At 36.3% G+C, this 16,037-nt stretch overlaps 1 protein-coding gene across 6 annotated transcripts in view; it reads left to right on the forward strand.

Annotated features, from left to right (window-relative positions):
- RhoBTB (Rho-related BTB domain containing) overlaps positions 1-16,037 on the forward strand; it is a 490,451-nt gene that overhangs the window by 395,512 nt on the left and 78,902 nt on the right. For 5 of the 6 annotated variants that reach the window (XM_081734304.1, XM_081734307.1, XM_081734305.1 and 2 more), the window contains one exon: positions 14,520-14,727. In XM_081734304.1, the coding sequence (XP_081590430.1) occupies positions 14,542-14,727 (186 nt within the window). In that variant the 5' untranslated portion in view covers positions 14,520-14,541. The remainder of the gene's footprint in view (positions 1-14,519; positions 14,728-16,037) is intronic. The other variant, XM_081734308.1, reaches the window with a different exon arrangement.

The following is a 16,037-nucleotide window of genomic DNA, read 5'->3' on the forward strand; positions in this document are numbered from 1 at the left end:
TTGAAATCAATTACGAGGCGCGTTCAGAGAGTAACCTCCGATTGGTTACTGTGCGTGAAATAGTGGGGGCACCGCTACCATGTTTGTACAGACCAGTGTTCGTAGTTTGAGGGAAATTTCCTTAATCTAGGGAAATTTCGTAGGTAAATGTAACAAAAAGGGAATTTTTCGATAAAAACCTGAAAATTCAGGTAAATTCTTGCGCTGGCTCATTGACCAGTTCTTCAGAAATAAACCAATACAACAGCAACCGTTTGTGTTTGTGCGTTCTAAGTAGCGTAATTTGCAACCATTGTTCATTGGGTGTATTTTTTTTGTGAAAAAGTGGGGGGGGGGAAGAAAAATAAATAGAACTGAAATGAGAATGAAATCCTTGAGTTTAACGTCCCACACTTATGCCTGTTATGCTAAGGGAGACGGATGAGTAAGGCAAGTGAATAATGATGGAAGAATTGGTGGAATTAGATTGTCACAAACTAGGGAAAATTTGATAAGAAAAGGGAAAATTTTAGGTCAGTTGAGGGGAAATTTTCTTCAGAAAACCTTCGAACACTGGTACAGACGTGGGCGGTGGATCAGTTTGTATCCAGCCGTGGTAGAGTAAAGGTTGTCTAATCACTAGTTCCAGCTTTGTAGCATCTCAAAATGTGTGCTACAATAGAAAACCCCGCCAAGTGCGAGGTGCGAGCTGTTACACGTTACCTTGCGGCAAAACAATATTCAGCAGCAGTTATTCATCGGGAACTTTAGAATATGTAGTGTATGGACCAAGTGTGATGAGTGAAGGAGTTGTTCGTGAATATCTTCGGTCATTTAAAAGTGGAATTCATGGCGAAGAGAAGAGCGGCAAGCCATCGTATTCACTGATGAACTTGTTCAGAAAATTGATGGAAAAGTTCGTGAAAATCGATGTTTCACAATCTCGATTATCATCTCTTCATGCATATGAAGTGACTTGGATCTCAGCGCTTTGGTGAAGATGAGGAGCTGAAACATGCGGTCACAGGCCGGCTCAAGGCACAGGCGGGAGATTTTATGCTGTTGGAATTTCTAAGCTATAGTGCAGAGATACGATACGTGCTTGAAAGTTTATGGAAACTATGTTGAAAAATAGAGCAAAGAAGTACATCTATACATAATAAATTCGCCTTATTTACTTTGGTGTTTCTTTTTTATCCAATCGGAAACTACTTTCTGAACGGCCCTCATATTAGTTCATGTAATAGCGTTTTGAATATACTGTCTGGCTAACTTTCTACAATTTTAATGTTCTTAATTGTCTTTAAGTTGTTTACTAAATTAGAATGAAAAAAAGTGAAGGTGAGCTTAGCGAAGAAACTTTAAGCCTAAATTTATTTATTGAACATCATCATTGGAACATAAGCAGCCTTAGGCCTAAAAGAAAACCTGTTATGTTTCGTGAAATTCAAATATTTCTACGAAAATTAGTGTTAGTATATTTTACAAAATGTGGTTAGTTTGTGCTCTGGCCTCTTGAGTAATTTCAGTTCCAGGCAATATAGGTTAATTCTTAACTCTCAAAGAAATTTTTTTTATCGAGTGACATTATAGGGCTGAACACGGGAAGAAACAGAACAATTCCAATAGAAACAGATACATGTTTTTTGAGTCAAGAGACCACTTTCACGCCACATTTTCGAGACGAAACAGTTTTAATACTTGATCTATATGCGCATCTATGTAACATACTTTTTAAGATGAAGTATATGTATCCTTTACATGTACTTCATGTATGTTAGTATATGGATGGATGAAGTATCCTTTATTCTTGACTGGTTTTAATCCCAAGCAATAAAAGTGATTGAAAACATTTACACAATGTGTGTCATGATTTTATCACAAGCAGGGGTTAAAAAAGTGAGGGGAAACGCGAGGGCACGCCGTCCCCCCGCTGTGCCATGTTTTTATCATAAGCGGGGGGGGGTAAAAGTGAGGGGGAACGCAAGGGGATGCCGTCCCCCCGCTTCCAGAAAATATCCGTGGCGTCCCCCAATTTCTAAAAAAAATTACAATTGGCAAAGATAGGCACGGGGAGGGCGTAACGTCATGCGTCTCCCTATCTTTTCAGAACCACTTTTACCCCTGATCACAAGCGAATAATTTTTACGAAAGTTGTCATGGGAAAAATGTGTGATCATATTCGGAAACTTCCAGATTGTCTTGAGTTTACTACCTTCTATTTATTCTCGTATTCTTGACAAATTTCAAGTACAAGCAATAAACAAACCTACTTAGAGTATATGAAATATAGCGTGAAAAAGATATATACAAATAGATATTGTGTGAAATCTGGTTACGCTGTCGTAAGTCGTGTGATCGTAACAAATATACTCTATAAATAATGAATAGTTCATCGAAGCTGACTGGATTATCCAGCAAAATGATTGTTAGGTGATTTCGCTTAAAATATATTGTACACATCCCAGAACGTAAAATATGATTTAGTTTAGTTAATACAACACTTGTTTGATAATTTCCGAAATGATTTTGGTGTGCTTGGCTCTGGGTTTCATTTTGAGTGAGAGACTAGTCTCCATTAGTATACATACGATCACAACATGACAGGTGTAAAGATGTAACAAACACATTATGTTGACGCTCACATCTGATATGAAGATTCAATTCCAGCTCATGGGGTTTGTGATCGCCATCTTCATGTGTTGGTTTGTCACTTTTAGTTCTCTTGTCTCCCCAATCTTTAACCATTTCACTTTTTCCATTTCCCACTTTCATTAGCGTGAATTGAGCATCTGTTCTCTTTAACTTGTAATATTGGGGGACATGAAAGGACAGCATGAGAACATGTAGGCTAGAGAATGTGTTGAGAAATGATGATTTAATATTGTAACTTTAAATTGAACACGAGATTACATGCATTAAAGGCACATATGAGAAGCCAATTCTGAAAAGTTTCCTGCCCACTGTACAAAACTTCCGGAGAAATCAACTTCTTTCTTACTATCTTAATTTCTATGTATGAAAACAAGCAAAATAAGTTGTCTAAAATGTAAATTAAATACCTTAAGACATTAAATCGGATAAAATAACTGAAATTAGGTATTAACAAATCATAATAAATTAAGCATATATTCCAAAAAAAAAAAAAAAAAAAAAAAAAAAGTGAACAAGAGACGTTTAGGATCTGCGATTAAGCTTACCTGCAAGAACGAGTCATAGCCTTCCATTAGAAACATATATATTTTCTGAGAGGAGACTTAAATTAGGGAGGGGGGCTTCACTTTTCGAGACAAGACAGCCTAAACTCTTGTCTCGTATGCAGCGGTAGTTGCAAGCACAAGGAATAAGTTCCGATTTGGCTATGGGACGATAGGCTATAGGAAATTCAATTTGCAATAGTATATTATAGTAGCGATTTGTGGTCTGCAAAAGCAATTATTGCAATATCAAAAGTATGTACGTACGTGCGAGTGTTTCACTCCCCGGCATTTTTGAGTCTTATCTAAATAATGTTCAGGAAATATGAAGAGGAAAATCACTTCAAGCTATTCGTATCTTTGTTAATTTAAGTACATTCTCTAATATTGATTTAATACATAGACTATTTCCTTCTTTTTTTTTCCGAACAAAATGAACAATCACTGGCAATGTACATTTATGCACTATTTATATACAAAACTTATATACCGGTGTTATTGAACAGAGATAAGTAAAACATATGACATGTGCTGTAGACATGAATGTTATCGTTATGGAAAAGAAGAAAAAGATAATTACACATACTCATGCACGCATTTAAACAAACTTATTTTATTAAATAAACCACACGTTATTTAAAATGGAAGTTCATTCTTAGTTCTTTTCGAGTTGTAAATTTTTCAGTTACCTAGGTATTTTCTGATTAAAATCTGGAATGCTGGTCACCAAGTCTTTCTGCATAGAATGCATCGCTACCGCAAATATTTCCCCGCTTTGTTTTCTTTAGAGTAGAGAAACTCTTCTCTTCTCCGACAAACGGCATTTATGTAAAAAAAATTTATATGAATATAAGGAACATAAATCCAATTGTCAGTGACCATGTATTTTTGTCTGCTTCTCCACTGTAAAGAAGCAAGAATTCTAAGATTTTCTTCTTTCGAAAATGAAAAATATTAAATGAAATTTTTAGTTTTACGTCTTACGTTTATGCCCTTTAGCTTAAAGGAGACGGATGATTACTGAAAGTGAATGATTATGAGATTAACATTTTGTGCTCTCCCACTGGAAATCGAACAGGGAACCATGTGCGCCAAAGACACACGCTAGCCACTAAACCAGCGCTATGGCGTTTCTACTTGGAGACTATATTTAAGAAATATTAATACTTGGTGTGATCTGTCAGTTTTCAATCAATGCGAGTTACTGTGAATTGAAAAACTATTGAATTTAACGCTGAAAATACTCTGAATATACAAGGAAACAATATCCGGTTGCACAACCAAGCATCATACCAACTGCACCTGGTATATTACCCATTGTTTCCTGGAGATAAGGCATTTATTTTCTTTGTAAGAACGCTGTTACCTTGCAACTTTGTCCTTACTGACTTGGCTACAGTTTTTTTGTTGTATCGTTGGAGGAGGAACTGATTTAGTCACTCGTTTTTAGAAATGCAAATCTTTTATAAGTAGGATTTCTAGAAGCTTTTCAAAATCACTTTAAAATCACATAATATATATACAGTGTAAGTATTTCAACTGCTTTTTTTCTACGTAGCTCATTAAGGAAAATCATATTGATAGGATTTATTCATTGTTAGCTGTATTAATGGCATTCATAATAATAATGTTGATATATTTAGAGACTATGAATGTAAGTTGAAATCATGTTCTCTTCCTTCAAAGAAAAATTTCACCCCCTTCACCTCTGTCTTAAAGTTTTGGCTACGAGCCTGGTTTTACAAAAAGACGATGCCAAGTAAAAAAACGAGTGCCCTACATTGATGAAACATTCAACTATATATTAAATTTAATTTAAGTTTCCTTAAATGTGGAAACTAATCTCATGAGGATGGAATTTCTCGTAAACTTAAATTAACATTAGACACTTCCAAATTCGACTTCCACTTAAGCCAAGTTCCCTGTTCATTGACTCAGAGGAAATATTTTGTTTAAATACTCGCATCAAGAGTTATTTGTTTCTCTCATCTTGTAATCATTATAACAAATTATAATATTGTTAAAAGAAAAAAAGAAGGAAAAAGAAACACAATTTAATCTAAGATATTAATGCCCGATTAAATTCATTCTCGAAGTGAATATTGTTCTTCACGAAGTTTTACTCCGGAAGTTTCCTTGAGGAATTTCCTTTTTTAAAAAATAAAAAAGTGACAGTTTTTCACGTGGACTGTGAAATAGTGGTTTTCTTTTTGATTTGTATCGATGTTCCATACAAAGAAGGGAAAACCACTTCCTTCCTGCTGTCGTTGTTGTGTGCTTTAGTAAAACAAGTAATTCTAGATAAATACCTGGGTAATTCTTTTTTTTTTTTTCATTTCTTTTGGTCTTGCGCTTTAAGCAATGGCAAATACAGGTTGTGACACTCAGAGCAGTACTATGTTCATTATCCTTATTCTTAAAACATTTATCTTAGGAGAAATATACAGTAGATGAAAACATTTTAAGTGACATGACTATTCAAAATTGCTCTGTAATTAAAAAAGAAGTGGTGCAGAGCATCTGTCATACACATACCTGAATGTATTAATTTCACTCAACCTATCAAGAAATGTAGAACATTTAGCGTACTGCTGTTTTCTCCGTGGCAAATGTAGAATATCTGCTATACGTTGCTAACAATAAAATTGTGACACACCTATAATGGATTGGTTTAATTCGAGTAAATGAGGACGCGATTGCTCTGTGATACAGAGCTCACTTCTGGTGCGTAAGGTCCTTCGTTTGACCTCAGCTCTCGGCAAATATGCTTTATGATGGTTTTCTCATGGTTCTCCTGTTTCCTTCCACTTCCTTCATTCCGTTATTACATTCATTATTATACCCACAGTTTCCTCAGCCGCGGAGCATATTTGTGGGGCGTTAAATTCTGAGGGAAGAACATAGACTGAAAGTATTTGAGAACAAGATCCTGAGACGAATATTCGGACCCAAGAGGAACGGGAATGGGGAATGGCGGAAACTTCATAACGAGGAACTACATAATTTATATGGTCTACTCAACATTGTTAGGGTCATCAAGTCTAGGAGGCTTAGGTGGGCGGGTCATGTAACTAGAATGGAAGAAAGTAGAAACGCTTTCAAAGTCTTGACTGGTAGACCAATCGGAAAACGACCATTAGGAAGACCGAGGCGCAGATGGGAGGACAATATTAAGCAGGATCTCGCAGAGATTGGAATACAAAGTAGAAACTGGATGCAGTTAGCTAAGGATAGAAGTCAGTGGAGAGCTTTTGTGAACGCGGCATTGAACCTCCGGGTTCCATAGGCCATAGAGTTAGTTAGTTAGTTAGTTAAACTAAAAAAATAGTTCGAGATAATGCATACCACTTTCTTAATTTTAAAGTAAAATCATTTTACTTACACTTTTTTGGGTATATTTTAAGAAGTAAAATTATGTTACTTATATATGTTTTCACATACTATTTTGGTTTAAGCTTTTTATAAATAGCTATATGTGGTCATGCACTACTGAAACTAAACTAGTAGTGTTATTGTGTATTGGACGTAAGGTCGAAACAATGTTGCCAAGCTTTCAAAGCTAATTGAATGGAACACTCATTAAGAGAAAAAATGAAATTAAATCTTTAAGTTTTACGTCCCACGGTTATGCCGGTTAGGTTAAAGGAGACGGTGAGTGATGAATGAAATGGTGGAATGAAGAAAGTGGGAGAACCCCGAGAAACCCCACGCACACTGTGTTTGTCCACCACAAAGTTCACTTGGCGGAGGCTGGGTTCGAACCCGGGACCCCAAGCACCAGAGGTGAACGCTCTACCACTGAGCCACCGCGGCCCCTGCTCATTAAGAGAATGTAATATCAGCAAATGCAGGGTGTTTCTATAAACATGGTAATAAATTGAAGTAAGAAATAGCTCCCATTAAAAGAAGAAAAAAGCCATAATGAACATGTAGCAAATTCGCTTCTTTTAAGAGATTTACGGCTTCGAGAAATGTAGAATAATGAGCTTTGAAACTGGATATTTATAAAACTAGTAGCCATAGAGCTAAGGCGGCATGTTATGTACTTGTAACAACCCTATCTACAAATGCACATTTTACGAACATTTGATGGAGACCAAAAGTATTTCTTAAAAGAGCGCAGGGTATTTTCGGAAATTTTGTGAATTAAAACAGAATAAGAGCATGGATGTACCGAATAGTTACCAGGAATCAATAATACATTTGTTGCAAACAGGTAAATTCCAAATTCTCTAAAGAGGCGAAGTATTCCTGAGAAATAGGCCGTAATTGCATAGATCTAAGGATAACAGACTGCAATCACGGTGGTTTGTGATTTGGAGCTTAACATCCCTTTCCAGTGTCAAAACTTTGGGAAACATGAACCTTCTGCAGTAAAACTATATGAGCTCCATCGCGTGGAAGATTCCTATGCTAACTAAATATCCATTAGGGAACTTAATTATACATTATTAGTAAGGAAAATTGTATTTAAATGCTATAAACAATGAAATAATAGCATTTCTAAGTCAAATTGTAATGAAATGAAATTTCTATTTTTATATCTTACAGTTATGTCCTTTAGACTAAAGGAAGTGATAATTAATAAAAATGAATGATTATGAAAGAGTTTGCAAAATGAAAATGTGGGAGGAAAGGGGAAAAACTCTGAGAAGACTTACGAACACGATGCTGTCCATCACAAACACGGTGCTGTCCGGCGGTCGAATTAGGGACCCCTCGTACCAAAGATAAGCGCTTTACTACTTAGCCACCATGCCCCTCAAATATCGAAGGTTTATTATGTAATGCAAGCGTTTTAGAGTGCAAATTGATATTTTAGATTAATAGACAAATGGTCGAAAATTATGTCTGTTGATTTATTACATCAAACATTTATGGAGAGTTCCGGTTTGCTAAAAAAAAAAAAAAAGAAAAAAAGAAAAAAAAAAGTCAACGCTAATCGTACGCGTCTATTGTTATTGCAGCTAAAATAGGATTTTTCTGCGGCACAGCTAGCCGTAAATAGTACATTCATGTCCGATGTTTTAAAACACTCAGCTTACATAGAATCATATAAAACAAATATATTTGTTCTAGTTCATTTTCTAGACCACTAATTGGAAAACTTTTTACGAGGTGGCCCAAAAAAAATTAGTCGATCCTATATCGTTTACTGAAAACAACAGTGATTTCTTTTACAAATTATTTTGTAATGTCAGGCAATCTAAGAATTATTGAGCCTTTTGCACTCAAGATGGCGTTAGTATACCAGATCTCAGGGTTTATTAGCCGCAGCGGGTAATAAGTAACATCATTCGACAGCTGTCAGTTGATGTTAGTAGATGTGCAGAAACACTGGAATTCTTATAATGAGATATAATGTATTGCACCGTGAATATAAGTGAACTTTCCGCAAAACTGCGCTAGATTTTACAATTTTATTTCATATAGGTGGAAATGCTGCAGAGACTCGTAAATAAATTTATGGTGTTTATGGGCAAGACAAGTTATGAAAAGCAACATCCAAAATATGGTTCAGTCCAGTGCTGAATTTACGTATAAGCTAAACAAGCTATAGCTTAGGATCCCACTTGTTTGGGGCTCAAAAAATTTAAAGAAAAAAAAAAAACTGATTGTAATGTAATTTCCAAATAATAAGAAAAACGCATATACAACAATGATGTTTTGTATTGTTATGTACTAGGCTTTTATGAAGCAAGTAATAGGTCTCTATTTCTCAGCGCCACTTGTAATGAAGGCCCTGTTATCCAGCCCCGCTTATAATGGAGCCCCCGTTTCCCAGCTCTGTTTGTAATGGGCCCTTGTTTCCAGTTAGATATCCATTAGGTCTATAAATTAGCATATAGTATATATGCAAACTTAAAAAACGGCGACATTTTGTCACTGAAAAAGAAAGCTTGACGTATAAAGGGCCCCTTTCAATAGCTTAGGGCCATATCAAACCTAAATCCGACGCTGGTTCAGAGGACTAGCTCAAGAGAGTAATGCTCCCGGAAGTAGGAACGGAAAACACAGTTCTGATTGGTTGGCGTTATCTATGTCTTGCCACGTTGCATTCAAATAGTAGAATTCAGACGATTGTTGTTGTCGGGCCTCGTGGCCGAGCGCTATATGCTAGTAACGAAAATTTCTTTTGGCGTGAGTTCAAACCCGGCCCAAGGAAAGTTTTTTAAAACACTTTTTTACATTTTTATAACACCTTTTAAATTAAAATAATATTAAAATAATACTGAAGAATGTGATTTGCTTACTTTTGTACAGATAAGTAGTAGTAGTTGGAACGGGTTAGAAGCCCCGCAGGGCTCGTTTTGTTGCCCTTGTACTCCATTATATAAGGCTCGTTTTGTTCCCCTTGTACTAAATGATATAGATTTTGTGACCAACTTAAAACAACTGACTAGGATAGCGCGTAAAACAGCTGGCTAGAGTAGCGCGCGAAAAAACGTACTTCCGGGAGTATTACTATCCCGAGCGGATCATTGGTTCAGTCGCGTTCATTCTGGAAATTTCGATGCCCAAGATGCTCCTTGCATTTAGCGGCCATTCACAGCAATACTGGTGATATTTTGGCAAAAATCAAGCAGAACCTACATGTAAGCACTCATGAGATCGCCAATAACCTAAACATTAATCAGCAAACAGAGTTAAAACATTAGGAAAACAATAAAAAAAAATCGACCATTAGAGGAAAGTATACATCAATCTACACAATAGTATATTTGGTTTACTGTACTTTATGTTTCAAAAATAAATTTCCAAGTATCGTAGTAGCTAGTACACATACTCTCGATATGTATGGTCTTGGGTTCATTCCCGCTGGATGTATACATGTTCCGAATTATATAGTAAACTCTAGGTATCGTGTTATCTGTCCGCCAGTGACGGTGCCACCTTTAGTTTAGGGCGATCAAACGAAGGGGTAGAGAAAATTTTGGGAGGAAGCTTGTTTTTGTATACCGAAAAGGATAGTTTTATATTCATTTACATCATTTCTGGGGGGCAGATGTTGCCTCCAAAGGATGCCCGTTCCGTTTCCCCTCTGGTGTCGTTACTTCCCGGAGCTGAGAAGGAACGTAAACCCTGATAAACAAAACAAACGCGATACGCAAATGATATTTTTTTTCTCAGATAACTCATAAGACGTCTTTCTTAATAGTGAAACGCAATTAAGATAAATTTCCATTGAAATTTGCTTTTGTTTACAGTTTTCGATGGTGTGATAATGTTAAGAATATAAGCACTGAAGTTGCTTCCTTATGTTCTCAAGCTATTTTGAACCTTCTTATTTATCTGCGTTATCTGCGTTAGTGAAAAAGAATTACGGTTGAGTGTGTGTGTGTGTGTGTAATGTTGTGTATGTGCATATGTACTCCAAGGACAATTCTCGGTCACATCTTCCAATCACGAGAAGTCTATTTATAGCAGAGGAATGAAAGGGACAAAAGAGAGAGAGAGAGAGAGAGAGAGAGAATGAGAATTAGTCGTTGCAATGAATGCACAGTCACCATTCCTCTTGATAGCAATCGCGTACGAGCGGGTGGTAAAGTACAGTAGGCTCAAAAAATCCTCACCATTTTGTTATGTACTTGGTGATCGTATTATTGACTAAAATCATATTTGTGATTCTCAGTCTGTTTAAGCGAAATATACGATATTATCTTCATAAACACTTGTTGCAGTACTATTGTGATCAGAGATGAAACGAATCACAAATTTCGTGACCCTTGACGCGGAGACGGTGGATCATCATACACACGGGAAGTATGTAGGCCTATTAGGAAACTAATATAATTCTAATAATTTCATTTTTTTTCCTGAACTTCCTCGTGACTATATGGTTAGCATACGCACCTTCATTCTCCCAAATTCAAACTCTCATGGACGTTCAAGCTCTCAAATTCATACAATTTCAGCTGTTTGTGTACATGTCTTAATATGGTAAACGTTTATTTTTTGGCGCAATATCTTTCTCAAGGGAAAGAAGATTAAAAACTCCGATCTCTGCTTGCGTAATCAGTCTCCGTGTGTGTGTGAAAGCATTGCACTGAACGATAACTACAAGGTCTATCAGAATATGAACGAGTAAGAATCACAAAAAAAGAAAAGCTACACATCTTTCTTGTGAGGGATCGTCAAAATTTATTCGAACGAACTTGTAAAACCTGTCATATGCAATATAAGACGTATTCCGAGCCCAAACTGTATTTGTTAAATCTTTTTGTATAGTTTGTGTTTAACAATAACATTCAGTATGCGATGACAAATATATGTTAAGTTTCAATTACATCTGAAACAGTCATAACGTGGTATCTTGATTGAGAAGTGTCACGCCAGGGATCAATACTCAATCCACTATAACGTTCTGCAAAAATGGTGTTGAGTTGATATTTCCAATGCTTCTTCGCCATTGGATCTGAAAAGCGAGACCCAGGCCCGGGTAAGCCGAACAGAAGTCGTGGTCTAGTTGACCAAGTTGATACATGCCACACAAATCGTGACAATTGCCTGATTCTGCGCATTGCTGATGTAATGCGTTAAGCCTGATGAACGAGACAAATCTTACTTCTGATAGGAACACAAAATTAAAAGAAATGACATTTCAAATCCCACAATATTAGTGCATGACGGAAAACAAAATATAGATCCAAAAATAAAACCTATATTAATCAATATATCTCATTTATCTGAGGAGGCGCGGTGGTTTAGTGGTAGAGCGTTCACCTCCGGTGCTTGGGGTCCCTGGTTCGATCCCTGCTCGCGCCGTATGGACTTTGTGCTGAACAAACACCGTGCTCGTGGGTTTTCTCGGGGTTCTCCCGTTTCCTCCCACTTGCTTCATTTCACTATTTTACTCATCTCTCATCATCACCGTCTCCTTTAGCCTGACCGGCATAACCGTGGGACGTGATACTTTATTTCATTTTCATTTTCATTTCATTTATCTGAATAGAATGATACGGGTGAATGTAAATCCTCATGCTCAGTTTTCAAGAAAATTAAGAACAAATTTTCTGGCACTAAAAAGTATGTTGTTCGTTGCCAATAATAATTGATAATTTCTATTCAGCTGAAACAGATTGTTTATTTAGGTATTTATGTAGTGTGTGTTGAAAAACTACATTCTTCAGTAGCAGATTATATACAGCCCAAACGGCTCATCCGATTTACAAAATTCTTTCACTTTAAATTAAAAACATCATATTCCGAGACGGTTTCTCCTTTTACATTTTGTTGCAATTCTGATAACAACTATATATAATGTTACGTGTCTTCTAATGATGACGTGCGCAGTCCTAACTGTGTCACACACATTTCTAAGAGTGGCGTGCATATTATAATTTATTTTCAAAACACTCAGAGTATAATTATAAAACTTTTTCTCAAGAAATCTTAATGTACTTCGAATACGTAACCCACTTGTTTAAAATATTACAAACAACACAGTGTAATGGATTATGTATGAAAGGGTTCGGAAATTTTGCAGCACAACCTCTGTGCTGTTATGCAACCATAACCACGCTAACGAATGTGTGGTTGCCTATAAGCATGTTACGTCGCCGTTATTAACCCTGTATCTATTGACATATTTCATATTCATAGTCTTACCTCCAAAGATAGTCATCAGATCCTAAAGAATTTACTGTATATGGAAACACCGATAAGTTATACTCTTTAAAAAGGGGAAAGCCAAGGTTGGTGCACTTATGTCGGAGTTGTGCGTGAACATATCTAGAGCAATTAAAATGAAGTCAGTTAAAAATATCTTATTTTCCTATGGTATATAATACAAAACAGAACTGTGTGTAATGTGTTATGTATGAAGGTTTTTTCCTAAAGGTAGTTTACATCGCTTGGAAAGTTATTCTACTTATAGAAACAAAAAATATTTCCTCGGAATCGCTTTGATTTAGAGATATAGGCTGCGAAAAGCGTGGGAAAATTAACTTCGGAGGTGGGTATCTAAAACAACTAGTCATTGAGTTGAAGTGTCATATTATCGTATTAGGCTTGTAGTCTGCTCCATCCAGGAATGTATGATTCAGAATAATTTAGTGGCGGCATAATGAAATCCTCACAATAAGCGAAATCTTCTAGAATATCATGTTTGGAAAGGTGGGTCCGATTTATGACGTATGGAACGACGTCGCAACAAGTAACAAAAATTCGTCGAAGAACATCGATACTTGAAACAGAATCAAGATAACGTACGTGGTTGCATAACTACATCAGGGAAAGAGCGTAATGCATAAAATTAAATTTAAATGGTCTTCTGTTTAATGGCCCACAACCATGCTCTATGAGCTAAAGAACACAGATTAGAAACGCTGTAATGTTTTTCTTATAATTCTTATGGTTTTAAAAACTCTTATTCAAACTTCAGTTCTTGTCATAGAAATCTTTCGTTTTCCCTTGGATTCAATTTCTTCTTTTTAATAAAAAAAATCATCCATTGAATTTAAAGGAATTTAATAACCGAACATGACGTCAAAATTTGTTCTTTGTACTTTATTATTGCTCTCTTTTAGAAAATACCGTAACACAATAATTGTATTTACGTAATAAAAAACGTGTGTGACTGCAGTGATCATATTGATCGATATTGGTTTATACATAGATAGGTCCAAAGAGCAAAAGATGTCAATATATATTGTGTGTGCGTGTGTTTTATAGTTTGTATTGTTCATAAGTAACAGTGGTTTTGTATTGATTACTTTGAGTAAATGATATATTTTGGTATGTGTGTGTATGTGTGTTTAATATACATAAACCACAATAAAATGTTTATATTATCCTTAATTTTTGCTATAATTTGGTGGCAACACTGGATTGTTCATTAAAGCTAGAATATTCAGTTGTAATTAAAATCAACGCTTTTGAATTAATAAAATAATATAAAAAGGGCAAGTGTAATATACTTATGAAGTTCATTCTTGTTTTTCTATACAATTTGGGAAAACAAAACAAAGAAAAATAAAGTTGGAACAAAGCGTAGTCTGCATACATAACATTTTAAAGTAGCCTCATAAAATAGCAGATAGTAGCCATTCTCTTCTGTCCTCTTAAATTGTCTTAAGTGTGAAATGAATAAACAGCGTAATAAAAGTTGTTTTGGCAATTTGAAATCATACTTTTTTTTTAATTCATTGTATATAAAATGATATAGTTACAAACAATAGCCCTCAGGTATTTAGCTTTCATGAAGGAATTTCCATTTCAATCATTAATTCCACTCCTCCCTTAAATTGAATAATGCAACAAGTGGTATGCGAGAGGAGAGAGAAAAATGAAAATTTTAAAAACTGAAATTCGTTAATTTTTTCTGTCTCTTTCTCCCCACAGGGTGACCCCTAGATAATGGCATATGATAATGGATAATGAACAACCTCATCAGGAACTCGTCAAATGCGTCGTGGTGGGGGACACAGCAGTGGGGAAGACGCGGCTCATCTGCGCAAGAGCGTGCAACAAACAGGTGTCCTTGTCACAGCTTCTTACGACCCATGTGCCCACCGTCTGGGCCATCGACCAATACCGCATCTACAAGGATGTAAGTATACAGTTACTTAATGTTTAATAATAATAATAATAATAATAATAATAATAATAATAATATACTTTCTTTTCAGCTTAGAATTTGGAATTGCTAATTATCTCTGTATTGTCACATTTCAAATTAAATTTAAATTATGAAGAAGAAGAAAAAAACATCGGTACTTGGGTACATATAAGGTGGAGGGTTGTGAGTTATTTGGTTTTAGGCTTGTACTGTGCTCAAGAGGAAGAGTGTGGGAACAGATCATGTTGAGATTTTTGTAACCTTATTCAGGGTGATAGCTAGGGGGTGATCAGGTAGCCCAGCCCTATGAAACTTTCAGTTGTTTGATCACACAAATAATGTTTAAAATAATAAACAATCAATACATTATTATTGCTTCTTTAGTTCCGATTTAATTGTAGGTCTGTTTAATATTTTACTGATATTTCTGACTCATTATTTCTCCGAGAGAAAGCGACAAATATATATACAAGGGTTGTTCAAAGTTGACCGAGACTTTTATTTCTTCTGAGGAAACAGCACAAAAAGCATCAAAGTATGTAACCTTTTCAAAGTATTCTCCGTGTACGTCGAGGCATCGTTGCCATCGTTGTGGCAGCTCCCTGATTCCTTTGGCGTAGAAAGAACATCGTTGTTGTCGTAGCCACTGGAGGACATCGTTCCGCAGTGCTTCATCTGCCGTGAATTTCTTCCCTCCCAGATGGTCTTTAAGGGCTGCAAACAAGTGATAATCGCTTTGGGCTAAATTTGAACTGTAGGGAGATGGGGCAGATCTTCCCAGCGCATTTCAGCCAAAGTTGTTCTCAAATTGGCCGAGTTAGGGCAGGCATTGTCATGGAGAAGAATGACATTTCCATACAACATCCCAGGTCTTTTCTTGCGAATACAGCACCACTCAACAATGTGGAGTAATACTGGGCATTAATTGTGCTCCCTTCGTCCAGAAAATCCACATGGATAACGCCCTTCATATCTCAGAAGACACTTGCCATGACCCTTCCAGCGATCGGTTGCGTTTTGCTTTCGTTGGGCGGCGGGGAACCTTTATACCACCACTCCATGCTAGTTCTTTTGGTCTCTGGGGTTGAATTGTGCAACCATGTTTCATCACATGTGATGATGGATCGCAACAATTCATTACCTTCGACTCGAAACTGATTAAAAAGCTGTTCACAGACCGTCATGCATGTCCACTTCTGATCAAATGTCAGCTGGCGGGGAACCCACCGTGCACAAATTTTGCGAAAGCGTAAGTGGTCGTGAATGATTGTCTCAACACTCCCGACACTTATATTCACCTC

Source organism: Thermobia domestica, chromosome 12 (assembly GCF_964235325.1).
Source record: "Thermobia domestica chromosome 12, izTheDome1.hap1.1, whole genome shotgun sequence".
In the NCBI taxonomy this organism is placed as follows: Eukaryota; Metazoa; Arthropoda; class Insecta; order Zygentoma; family Lepismatidae; genus Thermobia; species Thermobia domestica.